A 24195-nucleotide genomic window follows, 5' to 3' on the forward strand; every position below is an offset into this window, starting at 1 on the left:
TCACTGGCACATAATATAGTAGGTAAAGAAGAATGCATCAAGCTTGCACTTCATTTGTTCCCATTTTGCAACATCAAAGTGTATTCTCTCTAAGTGGTAGTCTTCTTCACATTTAACAAAGAAATCACACCAGGACATACCTGAGAGACCAAGCTGCCCCATTATTTGATGATGATGGGCATGACACTCTTTTAATTTATAGCTACCATCAGCCTGCTTGCTAAGGTAGGGACACTCTGTGAAGCTATTCTTGGAAGGGCACTTAATTTCTAAAAGCCCGTAGTTTGGGCTTTCACTCCCTCTCTCTATAACCTTACGGTCAGGTGACGTTCCAAGGTGTGGGGCATTGGGATTTACAACAAAACCACATGGATACACTTGATGACCTGTGAGCTTGGTGTAATGTACCGCTGCTATAGGCTCTTGTTCTATGCCTCTTTTCATGGCCTTAGTTTGAACTGATCCTGCACTCTTTAAACTTTTGGCTAGTTTTTCATGGTCAGCTCTCCTAGAACAGATTCGCTTAAAAGAAGTTGATGTGAGTCGCCCAGACCTTGCGTTAAACCATAATTTGTTTGTGCTCTGTTCTCTGGTCTCCTGTTCCAGAGCTATAGAATCAGACAAAGAAATGCTCAATTCTGTGTAACGATGCATGGCACTTTCATTCAGCACTGTGCAGAAGCTGGTAGGTTGGGATGGCAGGGGAAAGTTGGGCAGGTCATGTCTAACTGTAGCTGCTCCAGGGTCAACACAAGGCTCTCCAATTTGATTAACCAGTGGCAGCTGAGAACAATAGATTATAATCATTAATGTGCAAACATATTTTTCTGTACAGAGGTTCCTGAGCACCCCCCACTTCCTGAATGCCAGCTGGAAAGGGAGCCTGAGGAAGAGCAGTCCTGTCAGAGTACTGAGAAGGAATTGGAAGCAGAAAACAACAAAATTAAATTGCAATCGTCTTTACAAGAAACTGAATTAAAAAGTCTTAAAGCACAAATTGGCACATTTAAAAATAAAAAACTAACACCTGAACTCCTTCAAAGCAGTGAAATCCACAAGATGTTGGAATACAGTACAGGGTTTACATATGAACGATTCAATCAACTGTGCACAATATTTGATATTCCAAATGATCCACACACCAATCAAATAAATGTACCCCTAAACTACAAGCACAATGATTGGCAAATAGCAGAGATGCCCCTCCGTACCCAGTTGCTGTTTGTTTTAATGAAACTCCGCAACAACAAAGACTTGAAAAGCCTGGCCTTCAGATTTAATATAAACATGCAAGCAGCAAGTAATATTTTCAATTCTTTGATTCATTATATGTTTGATGTATTAGGTGAATTACCAATTTGGCCTCACAGAGACGTCATAAGACAAAACATGCCAGAAACGTACAAAGTAGACTACCTGAACACATTTGCAATATTAGACTGCACAGAGCTAAAAATGGAAAGGCCAACATCACTGGTGTTGCAAAGCCAGAGCTATTCAAACTACAAAAGTACAAACACACTAAAATCACTAGTTGCCTGTGACCCCCGTGGTGCTGTGATTTTTTCATCTGCCCTGTTTACAGGAGCAATGTCAGACAAGGAGATAGTCAGGCAGTGTGGAATCCTCCCGCTACTAGAAAAACTTATAGACAATGGCTATTTGCAAAGAGGGGATGGAATTATGGCTGATAAGGGCTTTTTAATCGAGGAAGAGATGAAGGCACTTGGACTGAAGTTAAACCTGCCACCGTTTTCAAGGTCTAAGAGGCAAATGCCAACTGGGGATGTGCTGGCGACAAAGCGCATTGCAAAGCACAGGGTGCATGTAGAGAGGGCCATCGCTAAAATAAAAAAGTTCAAGATAGTGTCCGGCAAAATTCCTAATACACGGTTAGGAATTATAAATCACATCTGGTACGTGGTGAGCATGCTTTCAAACTTCCAGCCACACATACTAAAGTAAGAGTCAGTCAGGGACATTAATAGCAAAGCATGAAAACGTGATCGAAAAGTAGTGCTACATCATATATTACAAATGTTTTAACTGTTTTTGTGTATTTTTACTGCATTTTGTAAGCCTGCAATAGTACAGTCCTATAAACAGATTTCTGGATACTATGTGGTTCAACCTTTGTTTAATGTCGATTTGTGTCTGTTTATAATATGTCAGACCAATGTTGTTGTTTTTTTAACATTGTAAAAACGTTTAAAACTGCAACTTCATGAATTTACTGAAATTCCAATAAACCTGTGAGGGAAAATCTTTTCTACAACAGTAAGGCCACTATTGATTCTCACTGGTTTGTTTACATCTTTGATTGTTCATCTTACCTGGTGGCTTAGACCGCACCCCAATGCATATTTCCTGCCTTCAATTTCTACCTCTGGTGCAGCTTCATCAGCTATGTAGCTTATGGGTGAATCAGTCATCTCCCTAAGTAGACCATGTACTCCTTTCCCTAACTCTTTCCTATAACAATACATGCTGGTGAGTATTATCATGTGACAGGACACAGAATTATATTCAGAACAGTGTGATGGTACATAATGTTGTTGGAGACGTACTTATTATGAGTGTAGCTGGACATGATGGGTTGGGTTTCCGCTTGCGGTTGACTTTGGCCTTAGCTGCCACCACACTACTCACAGGTTGTCCAATCATTTTTTTACCCCTGGCTTTGTGCCATTGCTGGGGCTGGCTTGTGGAGGAGATGTCATCACTTCTGGCACGGCACAGGTCCAGTGTGTGCATCAGGCCCACAATATGAGAGCAAAACCCTGGTGAACTAAATTAAGAAGAATTACAGAAGTAGCATTAGTTATTAGTGTAAATAGTTATGTTATTAGTATTAGCTGTTTTCAGAATCAGAATGTTTTATATTACATAATTCACAACTTGGAAATAGCTTTGGCTTAGTTAAAGGTGCATAATAGATCATCATTATTTAAAAAAAATGGATATCTAAATGCCTTTTTGTTTTATCTATTTCATTTTATTAAATTATTATCTGTAATGCACCTTTTAAGCCAGAGCAATTTCCTATTTGTTAATTCTGTTCATCAACAAAAACAACAGGGAAATGGCTTTGAAGCACATGTAGGTTTAGCTAGCTCAACACCCTTGTATTTTAACAAAATAGCTGCTAGCAATAGACAATAATAGACCACAACATATGAAAGAGAAACTTACCCGGCAGTGCAAGAACATGACTGGTCCACAAGGCTGTGCTGGTTGCATCTGAGGTACAGGTCATGGGGTTTTTCTGATTTAGCTTGAGACCGGTAAGCATTAGCCTCAATAGTAGTCGTGTCTCCTTCATTTCTTATTTTTATATTTTGAATATATCCCTAATTAATTGTACATTATATAATTACTATATAAGAGGCATGGAAGTTCGATTTATGGACAACAATAATCAGTACCAACGTCTTTTTTAACTAGTGTTTAGTTAACATAAATAATTCGAGCAGATAAACTTTCATAAGGAGGATTAAATAAGATTGAATTTATGTAGCCAGTAAGATTTCATAACTAATCACTGAACCATAACCATATTTTTCGTTTCTTTGGCGTCAAATAAAATAACAATGACTCTTAATTGTATTCACCAAAATCGGGATGTTGTCTGTGTGTTTCCATGAGAGCACCAAATGGATATAATGGCATCTATGAGAAAGATGGTTAAATCTGCAAAGACTGCCTTTAAAGAGAATGCAGCAAAATATCTAACTGCCCTGACTTGTAGGCCTATAGCTACAGGAAATGTTAAAGTGTTTTTGTTTTGTTTTTTCGTTTTTTTTTTTTTGTAAAAAAAGTTATAATCTTTAACAAAACGTTTAACATTATTTGACAAGCACGAATACACAAATACATGGACACAAAAGACCGATGCACAGAAACACTACACCAGTTAATTTTAATTGGATTTTTAATTAAATATTCGTTAAAATTTCTATTTTATGAAATTGTTGTGTTGTTGCTATATCACACTAAAGACAACCGTGTCAATTTACTGTTAAAAAAAATAAATGCAGAATTACATCATCAAAGTATGGTAAAGTACTTTGATGCTAAAAAAGCCACGTTTTCTATTACCATCCAATAAGCCATGCATGACATCATGCTATTATTATAAATTAACATGAGTCTCTTAAACATATTGAATTTTTAAGCGCAATAATGTTAAAAAATTATGAGTTAGAGTATCAGCAGGTACCTTCGTGAGCCATGGAACAACATTCAGGGGCCAATACAAATAGAACAACACAGGTAATTTCGGCTGAAATCACTTTATTTTAAACAGTAAATTGACACGGTTGTCTCTTGCAGATTTAACCATCTTTCTCACAGATGCCATTATCCTATAGACGCTTTCATCAGACGCGTTGCCATGGTGATGAGCTGGCCCAAAGTTAACTTCCGTTCTGTTCATTTATTAGTGTCTACTGGATAATATGGCATTGACTACACATGCAGTGAGTGAAAGTTAAGGTGATGAGCAGGTTGTTGAGCTGTGGGGTGCAATCTGACCTAGGGAGCAAACGCAATTTTTAAAAATAAAAATGTCAAGGTTTCCTATGAGGGAGACGGTGGTATTAAAATAGCCTAGCTATTTTATCTGAGTGATAACCGGTACAGTGTTTCCCATACATTTATTAGTGGCAGCCCACCACATTATCAGCGCTGACCACCACATATTGATTTCCGTGTTTTTAACAATTTGAGATGGGAAAAGTTGTAATTGACTGCAGAGTAGCGTGCAGCGCATATTCGCACGCTCTCTCTCTCTCGCTCGCAAACACATTGACAGCGGACCAGTCTGTGTATTGAATGGTTAGTATCATAAACAGTGCTGCACAGATCCATCCAACATGCTGTCAATGTGGAGACCCGCCTTAAAAAAAGGTTGGCAAGCATGTAAGAAGCCTAGCTAATAAGGAGAGCTATGTTAACCTTATCAAACCCCGCCGTCGCGCTCGCCACAGTTTTTTTAACACTTCGGTAAATCAGACGTCGGTAGAAAAACATCTTGTCTCCAATTTTTGTTCAACGGGTCTGGTAGTGTCTGTTATGAACTGCTCCGAGACTGGGAGATGTAGATCCAAATGCAGCTTTATAAAGAATAGTCGTACAGGCAGGGTCGAGAATTGGCAGACAGGACAATGGAGAATAAACAAAGGGAATCCAAGAAACAGGCAGAGGTCAGGGCAGGCAGCAATAATCAGAATCCAAGAACAATCCAAAAATCAAAAACCAGAAAACAAACACGGAAAACGCTCAGAAATGCAGACACACAGTACAAGACTTCGCAGGGATTGAACAAATGAACCAGGTATATATAGACAGACAAACAGGATGATACACAGGTGAATGCTATCAGAGAACGAGGTACAGGTGAGTGTGATCAGTGAAGATGAGTCCGAGCAATGAGTTATGGGAAATGTAGTCTGAGAGTGATACAAGACTAATCTGGAGTGCCTTCTGGTGGGTATCAAGGGCACTCCAGCTGGTGACCGTTACATAGCCCCCCCTTTAAGGAGCGGATTCCAGACGCTCCTCAAAATGTCCAGGAGGGAGGTGGAGCAGAGGCGGACCTGGGGGCGGGATGGAGGGCCAGGCCCGTGGAGCAGAAGAGGACCTGGAGACTGCGGCGGAGCTGGCTGTGGAGGCGACCAGGTCGGAGCAGGCTGTGGAGGTGGCCAGGGCGGAGCTGGCTGTGCGGGAGGCCAAGGCAGTGGAGACCCCTTGGGTGGCCACGGCGGTGAAGACCCCTCGGGCGGCCACGGCGGCGAAGACCCCTCGGGCGGCCACAGCGGCGAAGACCCCTCGGGCGGCCACGGCGGCGAAGACCTCTCAGGACCAGACACCGGCTCAGGAACAGACACTACAACAGAAATGGTCACAAGGACAGATACAGACACAGGGGAGTCACGTGATGGCAAGCTGGGAAATGGCAGCACCTTAGAGCAACGCTTCTGACACCCATCACCAATTAGATGATTTAATACATATTTCTTTCGCAAATTTAATCAAACTTTAATAGATAATTTACTTTTTACCTGAAACATTCGACAAACGACAAAATGACATCTTCCAAGCAGCCGATTCGAGGGGTGCAAAGACGTCTGAAAACAACGACCCCAGAGGCTAACGATTCCCCGTCACAAGAGTCAAGTAATCCAAACCCGAATTGGAAAGATCTTTTTGCTGAAATTAGTCAAATGAGCGCAACTTTGCAGGGGGTAGCAAATGATGTTATTACCATCAAAACGACTACTACAGAACTTAAAGACGCGATCAGCTCCGTACAGGCCAGACTCGACGAGGCAGAGAATCGCATCTCGCACGTGGAGGACGCATCGAATCGCTTGTCTGGTGAAACTGAGAGGATGACGAAACTTGTGGACGAACTCTGGAATAAAGCTGAGGATTTGGAAAATCGCAGCAGACGGAATAATATCAAAATTAAAGCTGCAAGCAGCGATGGGCGGGCCCTCGCACCTGTAGCGCGTCGGGGTGTGAGGCGGCTGCGTTGCATATTCTGCAGCTCAGCCAGTGCGGCTGTGCATTTGCTACGCTGCTTCGTTAAAGGTCACTTCCTGTTGCCAGCAGGTGGCACTATGACTGTGGGTGAATGTCGGCATGTAGATTTGTTCAACGCGGGACTCTTGTCAAATGTGTAAAATTTCGTGCAGATCTGGGCATTTACAGCCAAGTTACTACAACTTCCTGTTTCATGGCGAATCTTCGACGCCACGGACACGCCCATCGACGAAAACGCACAGATAGCACAACTTTACATCGTCAATGCCTTTAGAAGGCACATCAGAAATGTGATGTCGATCCGACTAAAGCCCTAGGAGGAGTTAGTTAAAGTACGTAATGAGTAAATCATCCAAAAATGGCGGTAAAATTAGAAATGGCTGACTTCCTGTTGAGTTTAGGGCATCGCTCCAAGAGACTTTTCTGTGCGTCTGGACATGGTAGATGTACCACAGAAATTTCGTACATGTCGGTCAAACATGCGACGGGGGCTGCTTCGTTAAATGTCACTTCCTCTTGCCACTAGGTGGCGCTATGAATGTGGGTGAATGTCGGCATGTAGATTTGTTCAGGGCAGGACTCTTGTCAAATGTGTAAAATTTCGTGTAGATCTGGGCATTTACAGCCAAGTTACTACAACTTCCTGTTTCATGGCGAATCATCGACGCCACGGACACGCCCATCGACGAAAACGCGCAGATAGCACAACTTTACATCGTCAATGCCTTTAGAAGGCACAGCAGAAATTTTAAGTCGATCCGACTAAATCCCTAGGAGGAGTTCGTTAAAGTACGGAGTCTGTAAATCGTCCAAAAATGGCCGCCAAATTTAAAATGGCGGACCTCCTGTCGAGTTTAGGGTATGGGTTCTTGAGGCTTTTTTGTGCGTCTTGATATGATACACGTCCCTACCAAATTTCGTGCATGTAGGTTGAACGTGGACGAGGGGCTAATTTTTTCCAATTTTCTAGGTGGCGCTAGCGTGCCATTTTGCCCCGCCCATCTGCGAAACCCACAAAATACGAAATTTTTCACCAGTCCTGACATGCGTGCCAAATTTGGTGAGTTTTTGAGCATGTTGCGGCCCCGAAAATGGCACTTACTTTGCAGAAAAAAGAAAAAAAAAAAAAAAAAAAAAAAAAAATAATCCTAACAGTTTCAATAGGGTCCTCGCACTGTTAGTGCTCGGGCCCTAATAATCGGCCTTAAAGAGGGGAAAGAAGCGGGGTGCAAAATGAACGAGTATGTACAGAAGATCCTGTCAGAGGGGCTCGGGCTGATGGGATCGGAGTTCGAGATTGAACGGAGTCATCGGAGCCTAGGGCCCAAACCTAATGATGGTCAACGTCCCCGGGTCGTGTTGGTGAAATTTCTACGTTACACCGCGAGGGAGAAAGTCCTGGCCGCAGCAAAAAAGAGCAGGGGATTTGAATGGGAGGATTGCAAGCTGTCCATCTTCGAGGATATGTCGAGGGAGAGAGCGAGAATAAGGATGAAATTCGTCGCATCGAAGAAGTTACTCTGGGACCGTGAGGTTCGTCATACCCTGGCCCACCCAGCGACGTTGAGGTTTACTTGGAAGGGAAAAAAGCTAAGTTTTACTGATCACATGGAAGCGGAACGATACATAAAGGAGCACATCCATCTACAAGGAGGTGATAAATAAAGTGCTGTGACTGGATACATGTAAGTCGAAGTATTAGAATACGGGGTTACAATGGTGGGTGGACGAAAAGCTTTGGGGGCTGTCTTCCCGAGTCAGTGAGTTTTTGCTGACCGCGAGCATCACGGACCAAATGTTTGACCCAAAAGTGGGATCGCTGCCCCTTATGGGCAGTGTTTTGAGTTTACTTTTTTCTCCCTTTTTTGTTTTACTTTCTGTATGTTTTTCAAGGATCTGTTTTTCACAAAAATGTGTGAAGTTAAGTTGTTGGTTTTCTAGCGGAATTAACTATGGATATAATACCAGTTTATACATGTTAAAGGATGTTTGTTTGTTTTTTTTGTTTTCTTTTTTTTTTCGAAATTGTATCGAGGCACAACAGGGGCAGTCAGTGTGTTATATTTTATTAGTTTGCGATGGATAGACAACGTGTAAATTTAATATCTTGGAATATAAATGGCTGTGGTTCACCTGTTAAAAGAAAAAAGATACTTGCATTTCTTAAGATCAAAAAGGCTGATATTGCCTTTTTACAAGAAACGCATTTCAAAGATGAAAAGGAAGCCTTGAAACTTAGAGGTGGATGGGTAGGTCATGTTTTTCATAATTCTGTATCAAGCAAGAGGAGTGGAGTAGCCATTCTAGTCAGGAAGAAAATAAATTTTGTATTGATGAATCAACATAAGGACAAGGAAGGTCGTTTACTCTGCTTAGAAGCAAAGCTCAACGATGTTAAAATAGTGCTGTGTAATGTATATGCACCAAATAAGGAGGAACCTGAATTCTTTCATGAGGTAAACAAAACATTGACAAACCTTGAAGGTTATGTTATACTTGGAGGGGACTTTAATCAGACTATGGATGGCATCCTGGACAGAAGTCAAAACAACATCAGAGCAATCCCTAGAGATAGGGCTGCTATTCACACTCTAAAAGATGACAATGGATTAACAGATATTTGGAGATTGGTTAATCCACGAGAAAGGGAATACACATTCCTCTCAAACTGTCACAAGACCTTTTCAAGAATTGATTACTTTTTGATCTCCAAATCCTTAACTGACTGTGTTGCTGATTGTATAATTGGAGTAATAGGACTGACAGATCATGCACATGTGGAGTTAAAATTAGAATTAAAGGGGGATTATAAGAAAAGGGGGAGATGGAGGCTTAATACATTTATGCTGGAAGATAAGGTCTTTATAGATTCACTGCAGGACGACATAAAGATGTTTTTTGAACTTAATATTGGGTCAACTCAGAGACTAGCAACAGTCTGGGATGCCTCTAAAGCATTTATTAGGGGGAAATGTATTGCTTATGCCAGTAGGAAAAAAAAAGAGAGTGTTAAAAAAATGAAGCTTTTAGAAAAACAAATCAGTGATTTAGAAAGAGAATTGGTACAAGGTTTTTCAGACTCGAAATTTAAACAGCTTTGTCAATTAAAATTTGATCTCCACGAACTCTTTAATAAGAAAGCAGAATATGCATTATTTAGATTAAAGACTAAGTATTATGAGAGTGGGGAAAAAGCTGGGAAACTCCTTGCTAGGCAGATTAAGCAACATGAGGCATCTCACATCATACCTGCAATAAAGGAGGGAAATAAGGTGTTCACCTCTAACAAGGAAATTAATAGGGTTTTTAATCAGTTCTATTCTAAACTATATACATCAGAATCCTATCATAGTCCGAAGGAGTTAAAAGACTTTTTAACCAATGTTACATTGCCCACTTTAACTCCTGAAGAACGAGACTCAATAGATGCACCTATAACACGAGAAGAGGTTAGAACTATTATAATGTCTTTGAATTCTGGAAAATCACCAGGCTCAGATGGATTTCCAGCAGAATATTATAAGAAGTTTGTCGATGAGTTGACCCCAGTATTAACTGATGTATATTCAGAGGTACTTGTCAGTGATATGTTACCTGACAGTTTTAATGAAGCTTTAATATCACTTATACCAAAACCTGGACGGGATACGATGGATCCTGCTAATTACCGCCCTATAAGTTTATTAAACGTAGATTGTAAAGTGTTAACAAAATTATTAGCCTCACGATTAGAAGGTGTTCTACCTAGAATTATACACAGAGATCAGGTAGGTTTTATCAAAAATAGATCCTCATCTGACAATATGAGAAGACTATTACATCTCATGTGGATGAATCATTCTAATCTAGATCCCATTGCGGCAATATCACTTGACGCAGAAAAGGCCTTCGATAGGGTGGAGTGGGGGTTTCTTTTCGCGGCCTTAGAAAAATATGGTTTTGGTTCAGGCTTTGTGAAGTGGGTTAAAATTCTTTACTCCAACCCTAAAGCAGCAGTGATAACTAATGGAATAACATCATCCTTTTTTAATCTATCTAGGTCCACCCGCCAAGGCTGCCCCCTTAGTCCACTACTTTTTACATTAGTTTTAGAACCGCTTGCTTCAATGATTAGAGATGAAACAAGAATTGGGGGCGTATTTGCAGGGGATAGAGAACATAAATTGCTACTGTATGCTGATGACATAATGCTAGTAGTTAAAGACCCTGCTTGTTCCTTGCAAATACTCCTTAATTTGATTGAATCTTATTCTAAATTTTCAGGATATAAAATCAACTGGCATAAGTCAGAGGCTATGCCAGTATCAGCAGTGTGTTTTGCTTCCTCAGTCAGCGCATTTAAGTTTAAATGGATGCATAAAGGTATTAAGTATTTAGGTATCCACCTGAGCCCTAATTTAGAGAATATAATGAATTTGAATATGGATCCTTTGTTACACAAAATACAGGCAAAATTAGATGGTTGGAAAAAGATCTTGTTAACTTTATGGGGAAAGATTAATATAATAAAGATGGTGATAGCTCCTCAGTTTAATTACATATCGGGGATGGTCCCTCTAACTATGCCTCCCCAGATATATAAACGATATAATGCTATGATTAAGAATTTTTTGTGGGAAGGTAAAAGACCCAGGATTGGCTTTAATAAGTTATGTTTGCCCAGAGATAGGGGAGGTTTAGCATTGCCGAATGTAGAGCTCTATAAAACAGCATTTGAAATGTCTAAGATCGCCAAACACTGGGGGGAAGATAATTTAGATTTAGATTGGGTATTAATAGAACGACAACTTACTTCCCCCTTTCGGCCAATAGAGGCTTTTTCACAAAATCCAGAAGGTGACTTTCAACATCATATGACCAACCCAATACTGCTTCATTCCAAAGAGGTTTGGAAAATCGCACACAAAAAATGTAAGATTTCTCACATGAGCCAATATTACTCCTCAATATGGAATAATCCTTATGTTAAGGTAGGGAAAAAGCCCTTGTTTTGGGGACAATGGTTTAGAAGTGGAATACGCACCTTAAAGGATTTATTTAGTAATGATACATTTTTATCTTACAATAGTTTAAAAGAGAATTTTAACCTAGAAGGCCGGGATCATTTCTGGAAATATTTGCAGATTAGAAATTGTCTGGTAGCAAAGGTTTCCACTGGACAGGACAAAAATGTTTTAGAAAAATTTTGTGAACTACCAAGACCCCTTCAAAAATCATCTAAATTTTATCATCTAAGTTTAAGGATAGGTGATAAGAACTGTGAAAACTTGAGATTGATTTGGCAAAGAGACATTAATAGTGACATAGATAAGGATACTTGGAACAGAATTTTGTCTAATAGTGGAAGGTACATAAGGGAAGCAAGAGGTAAATTTATCCAGTATAAGGTGTTACATCGGTATTATTATACGCCAGTGCGACTTTTTAGAATGGGCTGTTTAAGTGATAATAGATGCTGGAAATGTAAACAAGAAATTGGTACATATATGCATGTTCTTTGGCATTGTTCAAAGATTCAACCCTTTTGGAAAATTGTGTTAAAATATCTTGGAGAATGTTTGGGATTTAACCTTCCATTCTCATCAAGGATTTGCCTTTTAGGCGATAAATCTGAGATTCCCCAGGTTAAATATATTGAGTTTTCCCTTGTTACAGTGGGTGTAATCACGGCAGTACGATTGATACTCCGATTTTGGAAAGATATTCAATGTCCTTCATTTAAAATGTGGATTGAGTCTATGGTGGAGAATGTATCATATGAAAGAATGTTAGCTAAAGTGAACGGAAAGCATAGAGATGTTAACATGTGGGAGAATTTTATTCAGTTGGTTACTTTGAAGGATGACTACAGGCTTGAGTTGTAACTTGCCCATACTGTTGTGCATAAACTATAACCTTTTTATTTATTTATTTATTTATTTTTTCCTTCATTCATTGTTATTATTTTGATTGTTGCATTTATTTATGTATATATTTTGTTATATATGAGAAAACCAATAAAAAACTTAATTTCTAGATACAGACACAGAAACAAACACTGGATCGGCCATCTTGTCCGGAGACACTGGATCGGCCATCTTGTCCGGAGACACTGGATCGGCCATCTTGTCCGGAGACACTGGATCGGCCATCTTGTCCGGAGACACTGGATCGGAGGTGGCCATCTTGTCCTTAAACAGTGGCTTGGAGGCGGTGACGTGAACAGTCTCTAAATTGGCAGAAGTAACATGAACAGTCTCTGAATATGCCATCTTCTCTATAGACACTGGCTTGGAGGCGGCCATCTTATCCGTAGACACTGGCTCGGAGGCGGCCATCTTGTGCGTAGACACTGGCTCGGAGGCAGCCATCTTGTGCGTAGACACTGGCTCGGAGGCGGCCATCTTGTCCGTAGACACTGGCTCGAAGGCGGCCATCTTGTCCGTAGACACTGGCTCGGAGACGTGAAGCGTCTCTGGCTCGGCAGAAGTGACGTGAACAGGCTCAGACTCGGCAGGGCTGACATGGAACTCAGGCTGGGCTGTCTCGGCGGGACGAGACTCTGGCTGGGCTGTCTCGGCGGGACGAGACTCTGGCTGGGCGGAAGTGACGTGAAGCGTCTCTGGCTCGTCAGAAGTGACGTGAAGCGTCTCTGGCTCGGCAGAAGTGACTTGAAGCGTCTCTGGCTGGACGGTCTGGACAGTCTCTGGCTGGACGGGCTGGACGGTCTCTGGCTGGACGGGCTGGACGGTCTCTCACTGGACGGTCTGGACGGTCTCGGGCTGGACGGTCTCTGGCTGGACGGTCTCTGGCTGGACGGTCTGCTTGGCCCTCCGAACTGACATCAGCGGCGGCTGTGTCACGGTGGACATCAGTCCTGGACACCCATAAACGGATGCCATGGCTGGCTTGACGGCTGAAGTAACGAGAAGATTTCGCCACACTGAGATCCAGCAGCACCGTTGACCAACATGAGTCTAACAGGTACCATTCAGGACCCGCTGAGAGAATTGTGTAGTATTTATCAGTTCAATCGCATCATTGAGGAGTATGTGGAGGAGTTTCTTTTTTATAGTCATCTTGTTCCCGGCGATGATTCAATGATGAAAGATTGTTTCTGGAGTGGACTAGACCAGGACATTAGGATAAATTTACCAGAGGAAGACCCCAGCTGGACCCTGGCACAGTATATTGACTTTGTCCTGGAGTTTTGTGGATCCACCTTCACCGTAGGGAAGGTGGAGGAGGAGGTTATCACAACCGCACTGCCTGAGAATCTTCTCGTTACTTCAGCCGTCAAGCCAGCCATGGCATCCGTTTATGGGTGTCCAGGACTGATGTCCACCGTGACACAGCCGCCGCTGATGTCAGTTCGGAGGGCCAAGAAAGAGAGAGGATGTGCGGCATAACCCATAAAACTGACAGGTTTATTGCCCCCCATAAAAATAAGCCCCGCCCCTTTTACCCCCTCCCACCCCTTCCATTTATGAACTGTACGTACACCGTGGGAAATTTCCCACGGTCTCCCTCCTCTTTCCACCCCTCACCACCACCACCCTGGTCTGGTCACGTGGTCGGGGGGAAGATTTTCCCCCGAACCGGACCCCCATCCCATCCGACCCGGTACCGAACTGGCCACCTGTTACGGAGGGCTCGTGTCACCACCCCTCACCACCTCTCCACTTCAGGGTGATCACACGATGGAGGGAATTTTCCCCACGATGGTGAAAAAACAATACATTTTCAAAACTTTAAGGACGACATAAAACAAAGATAGGTTTAGTGATTTTATTAAAAGAAAAATCTTTTTACACAGACTTGAAGTTGTACAAACTATAACAAATACAATAACGTTGTAATATAATTTAGTGTTCTATTAAAAAAGTTTTCTAAAATACATCTTTAGTGTTTCATTAAAAATGCACGGCTTCATATATATTTTATGTTAAAAACCTTTAAAACACTTTAAAAATTGCATTAAAAAGTCAAAGATCGAGCATTTTACAGAAAAAGTTAAACAAGTGGGTTTTTCATTACAGAAAACTGTTTTTCTAAACCATTTATTTTTTAAAAAGACATAAGTTTACAAAACAATGTTTAAAATCCGTTTTTAGTCAATTTATATCATTAAGACGTGGCAGGAGTCTTTACCTTTACACGTTATTTCATCTGTTTCGCAAAAAATAACATATCTGAACAAAATCGCTCTTTTCACAATTACGCGTTTTAAAAGTATTAAAATATTGTATAAAGTTAAAATACACGTGTCTTTAGCGTTCATGCATCTGCGGGGCATTAAATCGTGTTTTTAAAACATCTAAAAGCGTATGTATTAAACTTATATCAAGTAAATAGTTATGTTTTCTTAATAAAACATATAAAACCGGTTGTTCTATATCAAACAAATAGACCTATTTCTATCATACATTTTAAAAAAGTATTACTTTTCACATAACATGTATAATGTTTAAATCTATTACCCCATTTATAGATACAGTGCAAGCCATCCAATGCATTTTAAAATAAGACGGTTGTTTTAGAGTCTTCAATAACAAAAAATAAAGTATTTGAGCAAAAGTTTTACATTTACATATCGTTTAAAAGTATTAAAATACACGTGTCTTTACTGTTTTATACATCTGTAAATGTTAAAACCTTTAAAACATTTTAAAAATGCAAAAAAATAAATAAATAAAAATAAATAAATAAATAAAAAAAGTCAAAGACCGGTCATTTTACAGAAAAAGTCAAACAAGACTTTACATGAAAAGTTTTTCATTGCAGACTTACGTTTATCCTGTTTAAAAAATCCAACAGCAACGCTTTATCCAAAATATATATATCCAAAACTTTAGAGATATGTCCTCCGATTCAAACTTGTGTTAACGTAATTCCAGGGAGCCCAACGAAACACGTCCATTCAGCTCGACGAGGAGAAACCATAGTGGCTGTTTGAATGTGTCTTTTATTAGAGGTGTTATCTGATGAGGTCTGCAGGGTTCCCCCATGTCTTTCGTAAGTCGTAAAATAAAATATCACAAGCCCCCCTACCACATGAGGAGTTGAAAGATATCCTTTGAAAAAGATGGCGGGAAAAGTCGGAATGTTTAAAAACATGACAAGTTCTTTCATTCGGCGCTTTCACTCTAACCATATTGCTCCACGACTCCTGTCTCTATGAAAAAATGGCTGAAAACCAGCACGGTATGTTGATGATTTAATATTTAGCAACAAAACTATTATAAACTAATTGTATATATACTTATATAAATATTTTTATCATCATGTACAGAGGATGCACTCCCGGATCTATATTTTGATGCTGATTTGGCAGAAGTTCTGGATTCTCTTTGTGAGTATTTCTTTGTCTTTTTATGATTTTCCATTTTATATCTGTAATGAAAATATTAAAAGGGTATGTTGCTTTGCGCCGCCATCTTTACGACCGACGGTCTCAGTAATGCCTGCAATATGTTGTGCAGTTGGCTACACGAACAGCCGGAAGAGGAACCCGAACTAGTATTTAATTATATACAAAAAGAATAGGACAGAAGAAAGAAGTGGTTAGCTGTCATCAGGGTTGGGCGGTTTTGTAATCTTTTTTGCGGGCAAAAATGGGTTTGGGCGGGTGGATAAAAATTGGGCTGGTTTCAGATCAGTTCGACGGGTTTTTGTAGCCAAAACACCGGTACTTCAGATCCTTCTTTCAGTGACTCTCTGGATAGCTACTCTCATTCACTCACTCACTCACATATACACACCCACTACAGGTCTAAACTCAAAACAGACACTCCCTCCCTTCAGCTCACTTCACGCACGCCGGCGGCTCCTCCCCGCGAGCACAGGTCTTGACATCAGCTACATTCCGTCCGCCCGGACAGTTGTTGAATAAGTTTGACTCTAGTATATACTACAGCTTTTGTGTTAATCAATTCAGATTATTCTTAATAACAATTGTTCAAAGCTATTTTCAGAAAACTCACGCTCCTTACTGTCTGACGGACGGGGAATAACCTCAGGCAGTTCGACGTATGTTTTTGTGAAAATCGCTTTGAACATGTTATTCAGAATAATTCTATTAACACAATTATTGTTTGTTTTTGTGTTCTGTTCTGCAGCACAGCCCTGTTCTATAATCAACTCGATTTTCATATAGCCTAATGTTATTCATAAATATGCCTATATGCATGTTTTATGTTGCTAATTGAAATAATTTAAATTTTAAAGTCCATATCCACTCAATGTTTTTGATGTTTCTGAATGGTTTTGTTCCAAGTGACTTTTATTGACAATAAACAGACTTATTGATAGCCTAAGTTGTTCGCATTATTTTACATAAAATACGCTAGTTTAATAGTAGGCTAGAATAGCCTACTTTTGCGTTCATTTGATTTCTGAAATCGAATAGGCCAAGTCGAAGGCCGGTGTACTTTTGCGTCCATTCCTTTTCCCTTTTTTTAACTCGTAATTGAATAATGAAAAACATGCTTTCTTTATTCGTTTTTAGACTGGTGAAACAATATTCACAAACTTTTTAATTTTCTTTATATATACAATGCTGAGATATTTAACTTCACATAGGCCTATAAAAAAAGAAAGCCTAAAACAAAAACATCTTTTTTTTTTTTCTGGTACGTTTGGCCAGAGCCCATCTACGGACAATTCTCTGGTTTGGCCTTAGAAAACGTCTCAGGTTACGTATGTAACCCTGGTTCCCTGAGAGGGAACGAGAGCTGCGTTTGGAACGCGGTGGGAACGCTCTGCGTGATTGCGTCGTGAAGCACGTGTATAATCTGTCCAATGGAAGAACAAGACGTCATGGGCGATGACGTCATGACCAGGAAACTATAAAGCACCCCAGAAAATAGACCGCATCAGCTTCTGAAAAGGCCTGAAGCAAGTCGATCACAGGCATGCAGGAAGTATGGCAGGCGAACGCAGCTCTCGTTCCCTCTCAGGGAACCAGGGTTACATACGTAACCTGAGACGTTCCCTTTCAAGGGAACTCAAGCTGCGTTTGGAACGCGGTGGGAACTCCATACCCACGACGCCATATGACAAATGCCTGTACTGTATGAAATAGAATAGCACACTAAGACACAAGCACCCTAGACCCTGGAGTGGAGCCTAGGTCCAAGTCATAAAAAAGAACAAATGTATGGGGTGAGGACCAACCTGCCGCACTACAAATATCGTGCAACGAAACCCCAGATAATAAGGCTTTAGAGGCCGCCATACTCCTAGTCGAGTGGGCGCGGACAGCCAAAGGTGAAGGCTGACCGGCCGCTTCGTAAGCAAGTGTAATAGCCTCAACTACCCACTTGCTCATAACCTGCTTGGAGGCAGGGCAACGTCTCTTAGTTGACCCGAAACAGACAAACAATTGATATGATTTACGCCACAGGGAAGATCTGTGGACATAAGCATCCAAAGCCCGAACAGGGCACAGCAGATTAAGCTTTTCCTGATCAGGAGAGAGAAAAGGTGGAGGACAAAAGGCCTGCAGAACTATAGGACCCGACACATTAGTGGGTACTTTAGGAATATAACCTGGCCTAGGGTGAAGAAAAGCTTTAACCATGCCAGGAGCAAATTCCAAGCACGAAGGGGCAACTGAAAGGGCTTGTAAATCACATATCCTCTTAATAGAAGAAATAGCAATGAGAAACAAAGTCTTAAATGTGAGGAACTTTTGCGAAATCTCCTCAATGGGCTCAAAGGGAGCCAAAGCCAAGCCTTCCAGTACCACGGCCAAATCCCAAGGCCGGTGTTCTCGTGCGCTGAGCAGGCCTAAGCCTCAAAGTGCCACGGAGAAACCGAACAATGAGGGGATCTCTCCCCAAAGATAAACCACCCAAAGGAGAGTGGTAGGCAGAAATAGCCGCCACATACACCTTCAAAGTGGATGGGGATAATCCAGCAGAAAACCGTTCTTGCAAAAAATCAAGTACTGTACCAATCGGGCAGCTAACAGGATTACAATTGCGTTCTACACACCAAGTAGAGAACAGTTTCCATTTCAAAGCGTACAGTCTTCTCGTGGAGGGAGCTCTAGATTGGAGTATGGTCTCCACGACCTCAGTCGAGAGACCTGACTCTATGAGCTCGGCCCCCTCAGGGGCCAAGCCCACAGTTTCCACAACTCCGGGCGAGGGTGATAAATTGAGCCCCCTGCTTGGGACAGCAGGTCCCTCCTGATCGGAATCTCCAATGGAGAGCCGTCTAAAAGAGACACTAGGTCCTAGAACCAGACTCGGGCCGGCCAGTACGGGGCTACTAACAAAAGACTGACCCCTTCCTGGCGAACCCTCTCCAGAACTCCCGGAATCAGAGATATCGGGGGGAAAGCGTACAGGCGCAGCCTCGGCCAAACCTGACCCATCGCATCCAGTCCGAGAGGAGCTGGGTGCGTGAGGGAAAACCACATTTGACAATGAGTTGAATCTAAAGATGCGAAAAGGTCTACCTGAGCACGACCAAATTTCTCCCACAGGAGTTCCACCACCTCGGGGTGAAGTCTCCACTCCCCGGGCCTCAGCCCCTGCCTTGACAGGATATCTGCTCCCTGATTCAGATGCCCTGGAATAAAAACTGCCCTGAGAGACAGTAATTTCCCTTGGGCCCACAGAAGGATCTGATGAGCCAACTTGCAGAGGTGACGTGACCTCAGACCCCCCTGATGGTTTATGTACGAGACCACCGATGTATTGTCCGTGCGGACAAGCACATGGTGGCCTCTCAGGTCTGGCAGGAAGTGCTTGAGAGCTAGAAACACCGCCATCATTTCCAAACGATTTATGTGCCAGGAAACCTGATGGTCCTGCCAAAGACCTCTCGCCGAGCGACCACTCATGATCGCCCCCCACCCTGTGAGGGAAGCATCCGTCGAAAGCAAAACGCGTCGACAATAAGCCCCCAACACTGGGCCCTGGGCGAGGAACCAAGGTTTGCTCCACATGACCAAGGCATGAAGGCAGCGCCGCGTGACCTTGATCAAGCGAAATGGATTTCCCCTCGGGGAAAACCCCTTGGTCCTGAGCCACCACTGCAGGGGTCTCATGTACAGAAGGCCAAAAGTGATAACGTTGGACGCAGCTGCCATGAGACCCAACAGTCTTTGAAACTGTTTCACAGTGAGTGACCGGCCTAGTTTCACCCCTTTTACGGCTGAGAGAATCGATGAAATACGTGCTGGAGACAACTGTGCCCGCATCGTTGTCGAATCCCATACCACACCCAGAAAGTTCGTCCTCTGAGATGGGAGGAGAACACTCTTCTTGGCGTTGAGCCTCAGCCCTAGCCGTTTCAAATGGGACAGAACGGCATCTCGATGCCGAACTGCCATCTGCTCTGAGTGAGCTAAAATCAGCCAATCGTCGATGTAATTTAACACACGGATACCCTGGAATCTGAGAGGAGCCAGGGCTGCATCCATGCATTCCGTGAAAGTGCGGGGTGATAACCCTAGGCCGAATGGAAGAACCCGATATTGGTACGCTTCGCCCCCGAAAGCGAACCTCAGGAACTTCCTGTGATGAGGATGGATGGAAATATGAAAATAAGCGTCCTTCAAGTCTATCGTCACAAACCAGTCCTCGGACTGAATCTGTGACACTATCTGTTTGAGTGTAAGCATCTTGAACTTGAGTTTCTGAACTGTGTGGTTTAAAAGACGCAGGTCTAGAATAGGACGTAACCCCCCATCCTTTTTTGGAACAATAAAGTAGCGGCTGTAAAACCCTGACTCTCTGCTGGGAGGAGGAACCCTCTCTATAGCTCCTTTTTGCAGAAGTGTCAGTACTTCCTGCTCCATGACCAGAGCCTGCTCGGAGTTCACCACGGTGGGAAGAACCCCTATAAACCTGGGCGGACGAGAACCGAACTGAATTCTGTAACCCGATTGTATAATCTGCAGGACCCAATGAGATGCATTTGGCAGAAGTTTCCACGCTGCCAAAAAATCTACTAAGGGTACCAGTCTCTCGACACTGGCCTCTGGATTTAATTGAAGAGCCACTTCGGTGCCCTGAAGCAGATAACCGGCAGGGAACAACCGACTTGACTGTTCTACGACCCTCCTCGGAGGATCGTCTGGGGACGCCGACACCTCGGTGCCCTGAAACGGATAACCGGCAGGGAACAACCGAACTGACGGCGCTGCGACCCCCCTCAGAGAGTCGCCCCCCGGAGCGCGCAGAGGAGAAACGATTCCTCGAAACCGTTTCTCCCCGGAGGGGACCACCCTCAGAAGCCTGACAGCCTTGGCGTAAGGACTTCTTCTTAGCCGAAGCTTTCTTAGAGACAATGACAGTCCTCAGATCTGGCCTGTCTCTAATAGGCTTCGACTGCGAACGCCAGCCCGGCCCCCCCCCTCCCCTTTGCCTGAGGAGGAGCCCGAGAAGCGACGCTTTCTTTCTGCTGTACTCTATACTGCGAGGAGCTCGTAGTCGGCCGAGACTGATCAGAACGCCCAGCAGTCTAAGGGATATTAGATCGGCGAGGAAGAAACTTCTGGAATGCTGCATTTTGTTTCTTAGATTCTTGAAATCTTTCAATAACTGTGTTTATAGAATCACCAAATAAACCAGAAGGTGATAGTGGAGTATCCAGAAGGACAGATCTATCTTTATCTTTTAAATCAGCTAAATTAAGCCACAGATGGCGCTCAGTAGCCACCAAAGCTGACATAGATCGACCCACAGATTTAGCCGTCTCTTTGGTGGCACGGAGAGATAGATCCGTCGCGCGACGTAATTCGCGAATCACGTCAGCGCTGACTTCCTCACAATCATCCAAATCCCTAAGCAGGTCGGCTTGGTACGCTTGCAAAATAGACATGGTATGCAAGCATGCCGCAGCCTGACCCGCCGCCGAATACGCTTTACCCACCAGCGCTGAAGTTGATTTTAATGGCTTGGTGGGTAATGCCGGGGCTTTGAGAGATGACGCTGACTCAGGAGAGAGATAGCTCGCGAGCGTCTCTTCAGCCTGAGGCATCGTCATATAACCCGCGTCCTTCATCCCCATAACGTTACTATAATTATGTGTCTGGGGATTAAAGACACGGAAAGACACCGGCTTTTTCCACGACCTCGACACCTCAGTGTGGAGATCGGGAAAAAACGGGAGTCCCCGGCGTGGAGGCTGCACTCTGGATGGCAAAAATCTCTCGTCTAACAAACTCTTTTTATTTCTGCAAACATCCTGTTCTCCTGTTTCTGGCCACTCAATATTTAGTCTAGAAACAGCACGAGTTAAAACCTCCATGAGCTCCTCATCTACAAGTGACTTGTGATATGGTTTCGTGTGTTCATGTTCACTTGCATCAATACTGACGACATCCAATTCCTCAGAACTGGATAGTCGCAGACTTTGTGCCTCATCCCGGGGAGAAGAAACCGCAGTGCGTGCTTCTCCCTGAGATAAGGCACTAGATCCAACAGGTAAGGGCTGAGAAAGGGCAGAGCCCGTCTCAAACCCCGCTGTTAGATCCATTTGCGATCCCCAAGACGAGCGCCGACGCTGTGCCTCGGCAGCAGCGGGACCCGCGCCTCGGGGAGCGCGCACCGAACCGTCCTCCTCAAAGAACGCCCGGCGAGAGCGGAGCGTCTTCACAGACAGCTTATCGCAATGCTCACAGTCAGCTCCCTCGAGAACTGACTGGGCATGCTCCACTCCCAAACAAGCAACACAGAGCTGATGTGTGTCCCCACCCGTGATGAAACGAGGGCAGGGAACAACACAACGCTTGTATTCTTGTTTAGCCATTACACGATATATTGTGAACAGACAGACAACAATAAATCAGACACGGACAATTTCATACAGAGAGCGCTTGTGAAGGCACAGAAGCTGATGCGGTCTATTTTCTGGGGTGCTTTATAGTTTCCTGGTCATGACGTCATCGCCCATGACGTCTTGTTCTTCCATTGGACAGATACACGTGCTTCACGACGCAATCACGCAGAGCGTTCCCACCGCGTTCCAAACGCAGCTTGAGTTCCCTTGAAAGGGAACCAGTAAAATCGAATTTTTTTCATATTAATTTGTGGACATTTTAAATGTTTCATAAAGGGACAAAATAAACAATATGTCAATATTTATTTTTTTTAATTATTATATAAAAAGAAATATTTCTTATCTAGGCCTATTTATTTTATTTATTTTACAATGTGTAGGCCTTTTTTTTTACTGCAGCATTTGCAGTTCAAATTCAAATTTTGGTGTTCAACTTTGCATTTTAAAAATAAAACAACCGTTAATTTTTCGTTTTTCAATTACAGGTTAAAAAAGGAAAAACGGACGAACTAGTTAATGATTCTAATGTGTTTAAACGAGAAACCATAGCGAGAAACAAGGGGAAAAAAATGGGCGTTTTTTTGTGCATTCTCGCAGTTTTTGATGAGGTTTTGGGCTGGAAAACCTTGCTGGCATCTGGCAACCCTGGCTGTCATTCGAAGAGAAGAGCTGCATGTCCCGAAGCGTGCAGCCGTATTCCCCTATACAGCGCACGAGTAATGTATTGAGCTCTGTTTCGAGTCTGAATGGACAAATACAAACAACTTTATGTTTAAATGTCTGTTTTGGAGAGTATTCACGTAAAAATGAGTCGGTTATGTCTTTAACAGATTTGTCATACAGTCTCTTTGGTAGAGAGAGAGAGACGAGTAAAACAAACAAGCATGCAAATGGAAATTATCGCAACCGGAAAAATTATCGAGCTCATTTTTTTATCATGCGATTAAATGATTTATTGACTATCGCAACAGGCCTAATCCAGATTAATGACAGCTAGCCGTGAGCCGTGACTAACAGCTGGCAAGCTAACAGCTGTTAGCCACTTAGCTAACAACGCTACCTAGTCAGAGCAAACAACCACCAAAATCATACATTCTAATTTCTTTTTAATAATACCTATTACATTTTTCCCATAATTATCTATAAATCCTTGGTGGCCAGGAGCCGCACTTTTACGTCTTTCACTCATCCAGCCAGAGGATATTGATATGCATCGGTACTCTTGAAAGTTTTAAAGCGATCCCCACTGTAGCCTATGGGGAGGGGTTATGCTCAAGATATAAGGCAAGTCTGGGGCAGATAATCATGGATAAAAGAAAACTGGGGGTAAGAAATAAGGATCGGAGGCTAAAATACAAATTTTCTCCAGGTATCTCTGTCTCTCCCTCTTACTCAAATGGGCAGTTTGGGCGGCCGTACCGGGCGAGATCGGGCGTAAATATGGCGGCGTTCGGTTTGGAGTGACGTAGGTGGCATCTATGAATAGCCTAGTAACATGTTTCATTTTGGCAAGACTGCTTGTCCTTTAATTCAACCCTTTTGACTTGATATCTATCATTGTCTAGCCTTGTCTGACTTCTGATGGGCGTAGGTTATAAAAGTGTGTAAAATCAACCTTGTATCACATTCGCCTACTGACAGCTCATCATGGCATCCACATCCAAGAGAATCAAACTGGACGAGGACGACACGTGTGTAACCGGATACTTACACAACGTGTCCATAATTAAACAATCTGCATTTAAAAAACAGATATTGCAGATTGACAACTACCACCAAGTTGCCGTTTTTTGCGTTGAAAAAAGAGATCTTTTCATCCGAGCGCAAAACTGTGAATCGTCAGTTAAATTGACTGGAATTACAAAATAACCA

The 24195-nt window shown here is 42.7% G+C and overlaps 1 protein-coding gene across 1 annotated transcript; it reads right to left on the reverse strand.

Annotated features, from left to right (window-relative positions):
• On the reverse strand, positions 1-2432 carry LOC148997314 (uncharacterized). The gene is made up of 2 exons (XM_089119773.1): positions 2334-2432; positions 1-783 (listed from the first exon to the last, which is right to left on the reverse strand). Exons 1-2 carry the CDS (start codon positions 2430-2432, stop codon positions 1-3), a joined length of 882 nt encoding a protein of 293 aa, XP_088975899.1.
• Positions 2433-24195: the final 21763 nt, after the last annotated feature.

The sequence above is a fragment of the Pimephales promelas genome, chromosome 2 (assembly GCF_988280905.1).
Source record: "Pimephales promelas chromosome 2, fPimPro1.hap1.1, whole genome shotgun sequence".
Taxonomy (NCBI): Eukaryota; Metazoa; Chordata; class Actinopteri; order Cypriniformes; family Leuciscidae; genus Pimephales; species Pimephales promelas.

Bases quoted from the DNA above. Each gene is read 5' to 3' on its own strand.
- LOC148997314 (XM_089119773.1), bottom strand. From the start codon at position 2,432: ATGACTGATTCACCCATAAGCTACATAGCTGATGAAGCTGCACCAGAG. The intron at 784-2,333 runs GTAAGATGAACA...TATTGTTCTCAG, and splicing joins GGTGCGGTCTAAGCCACCAG to CTGCCACTGGTTAATCAAAT.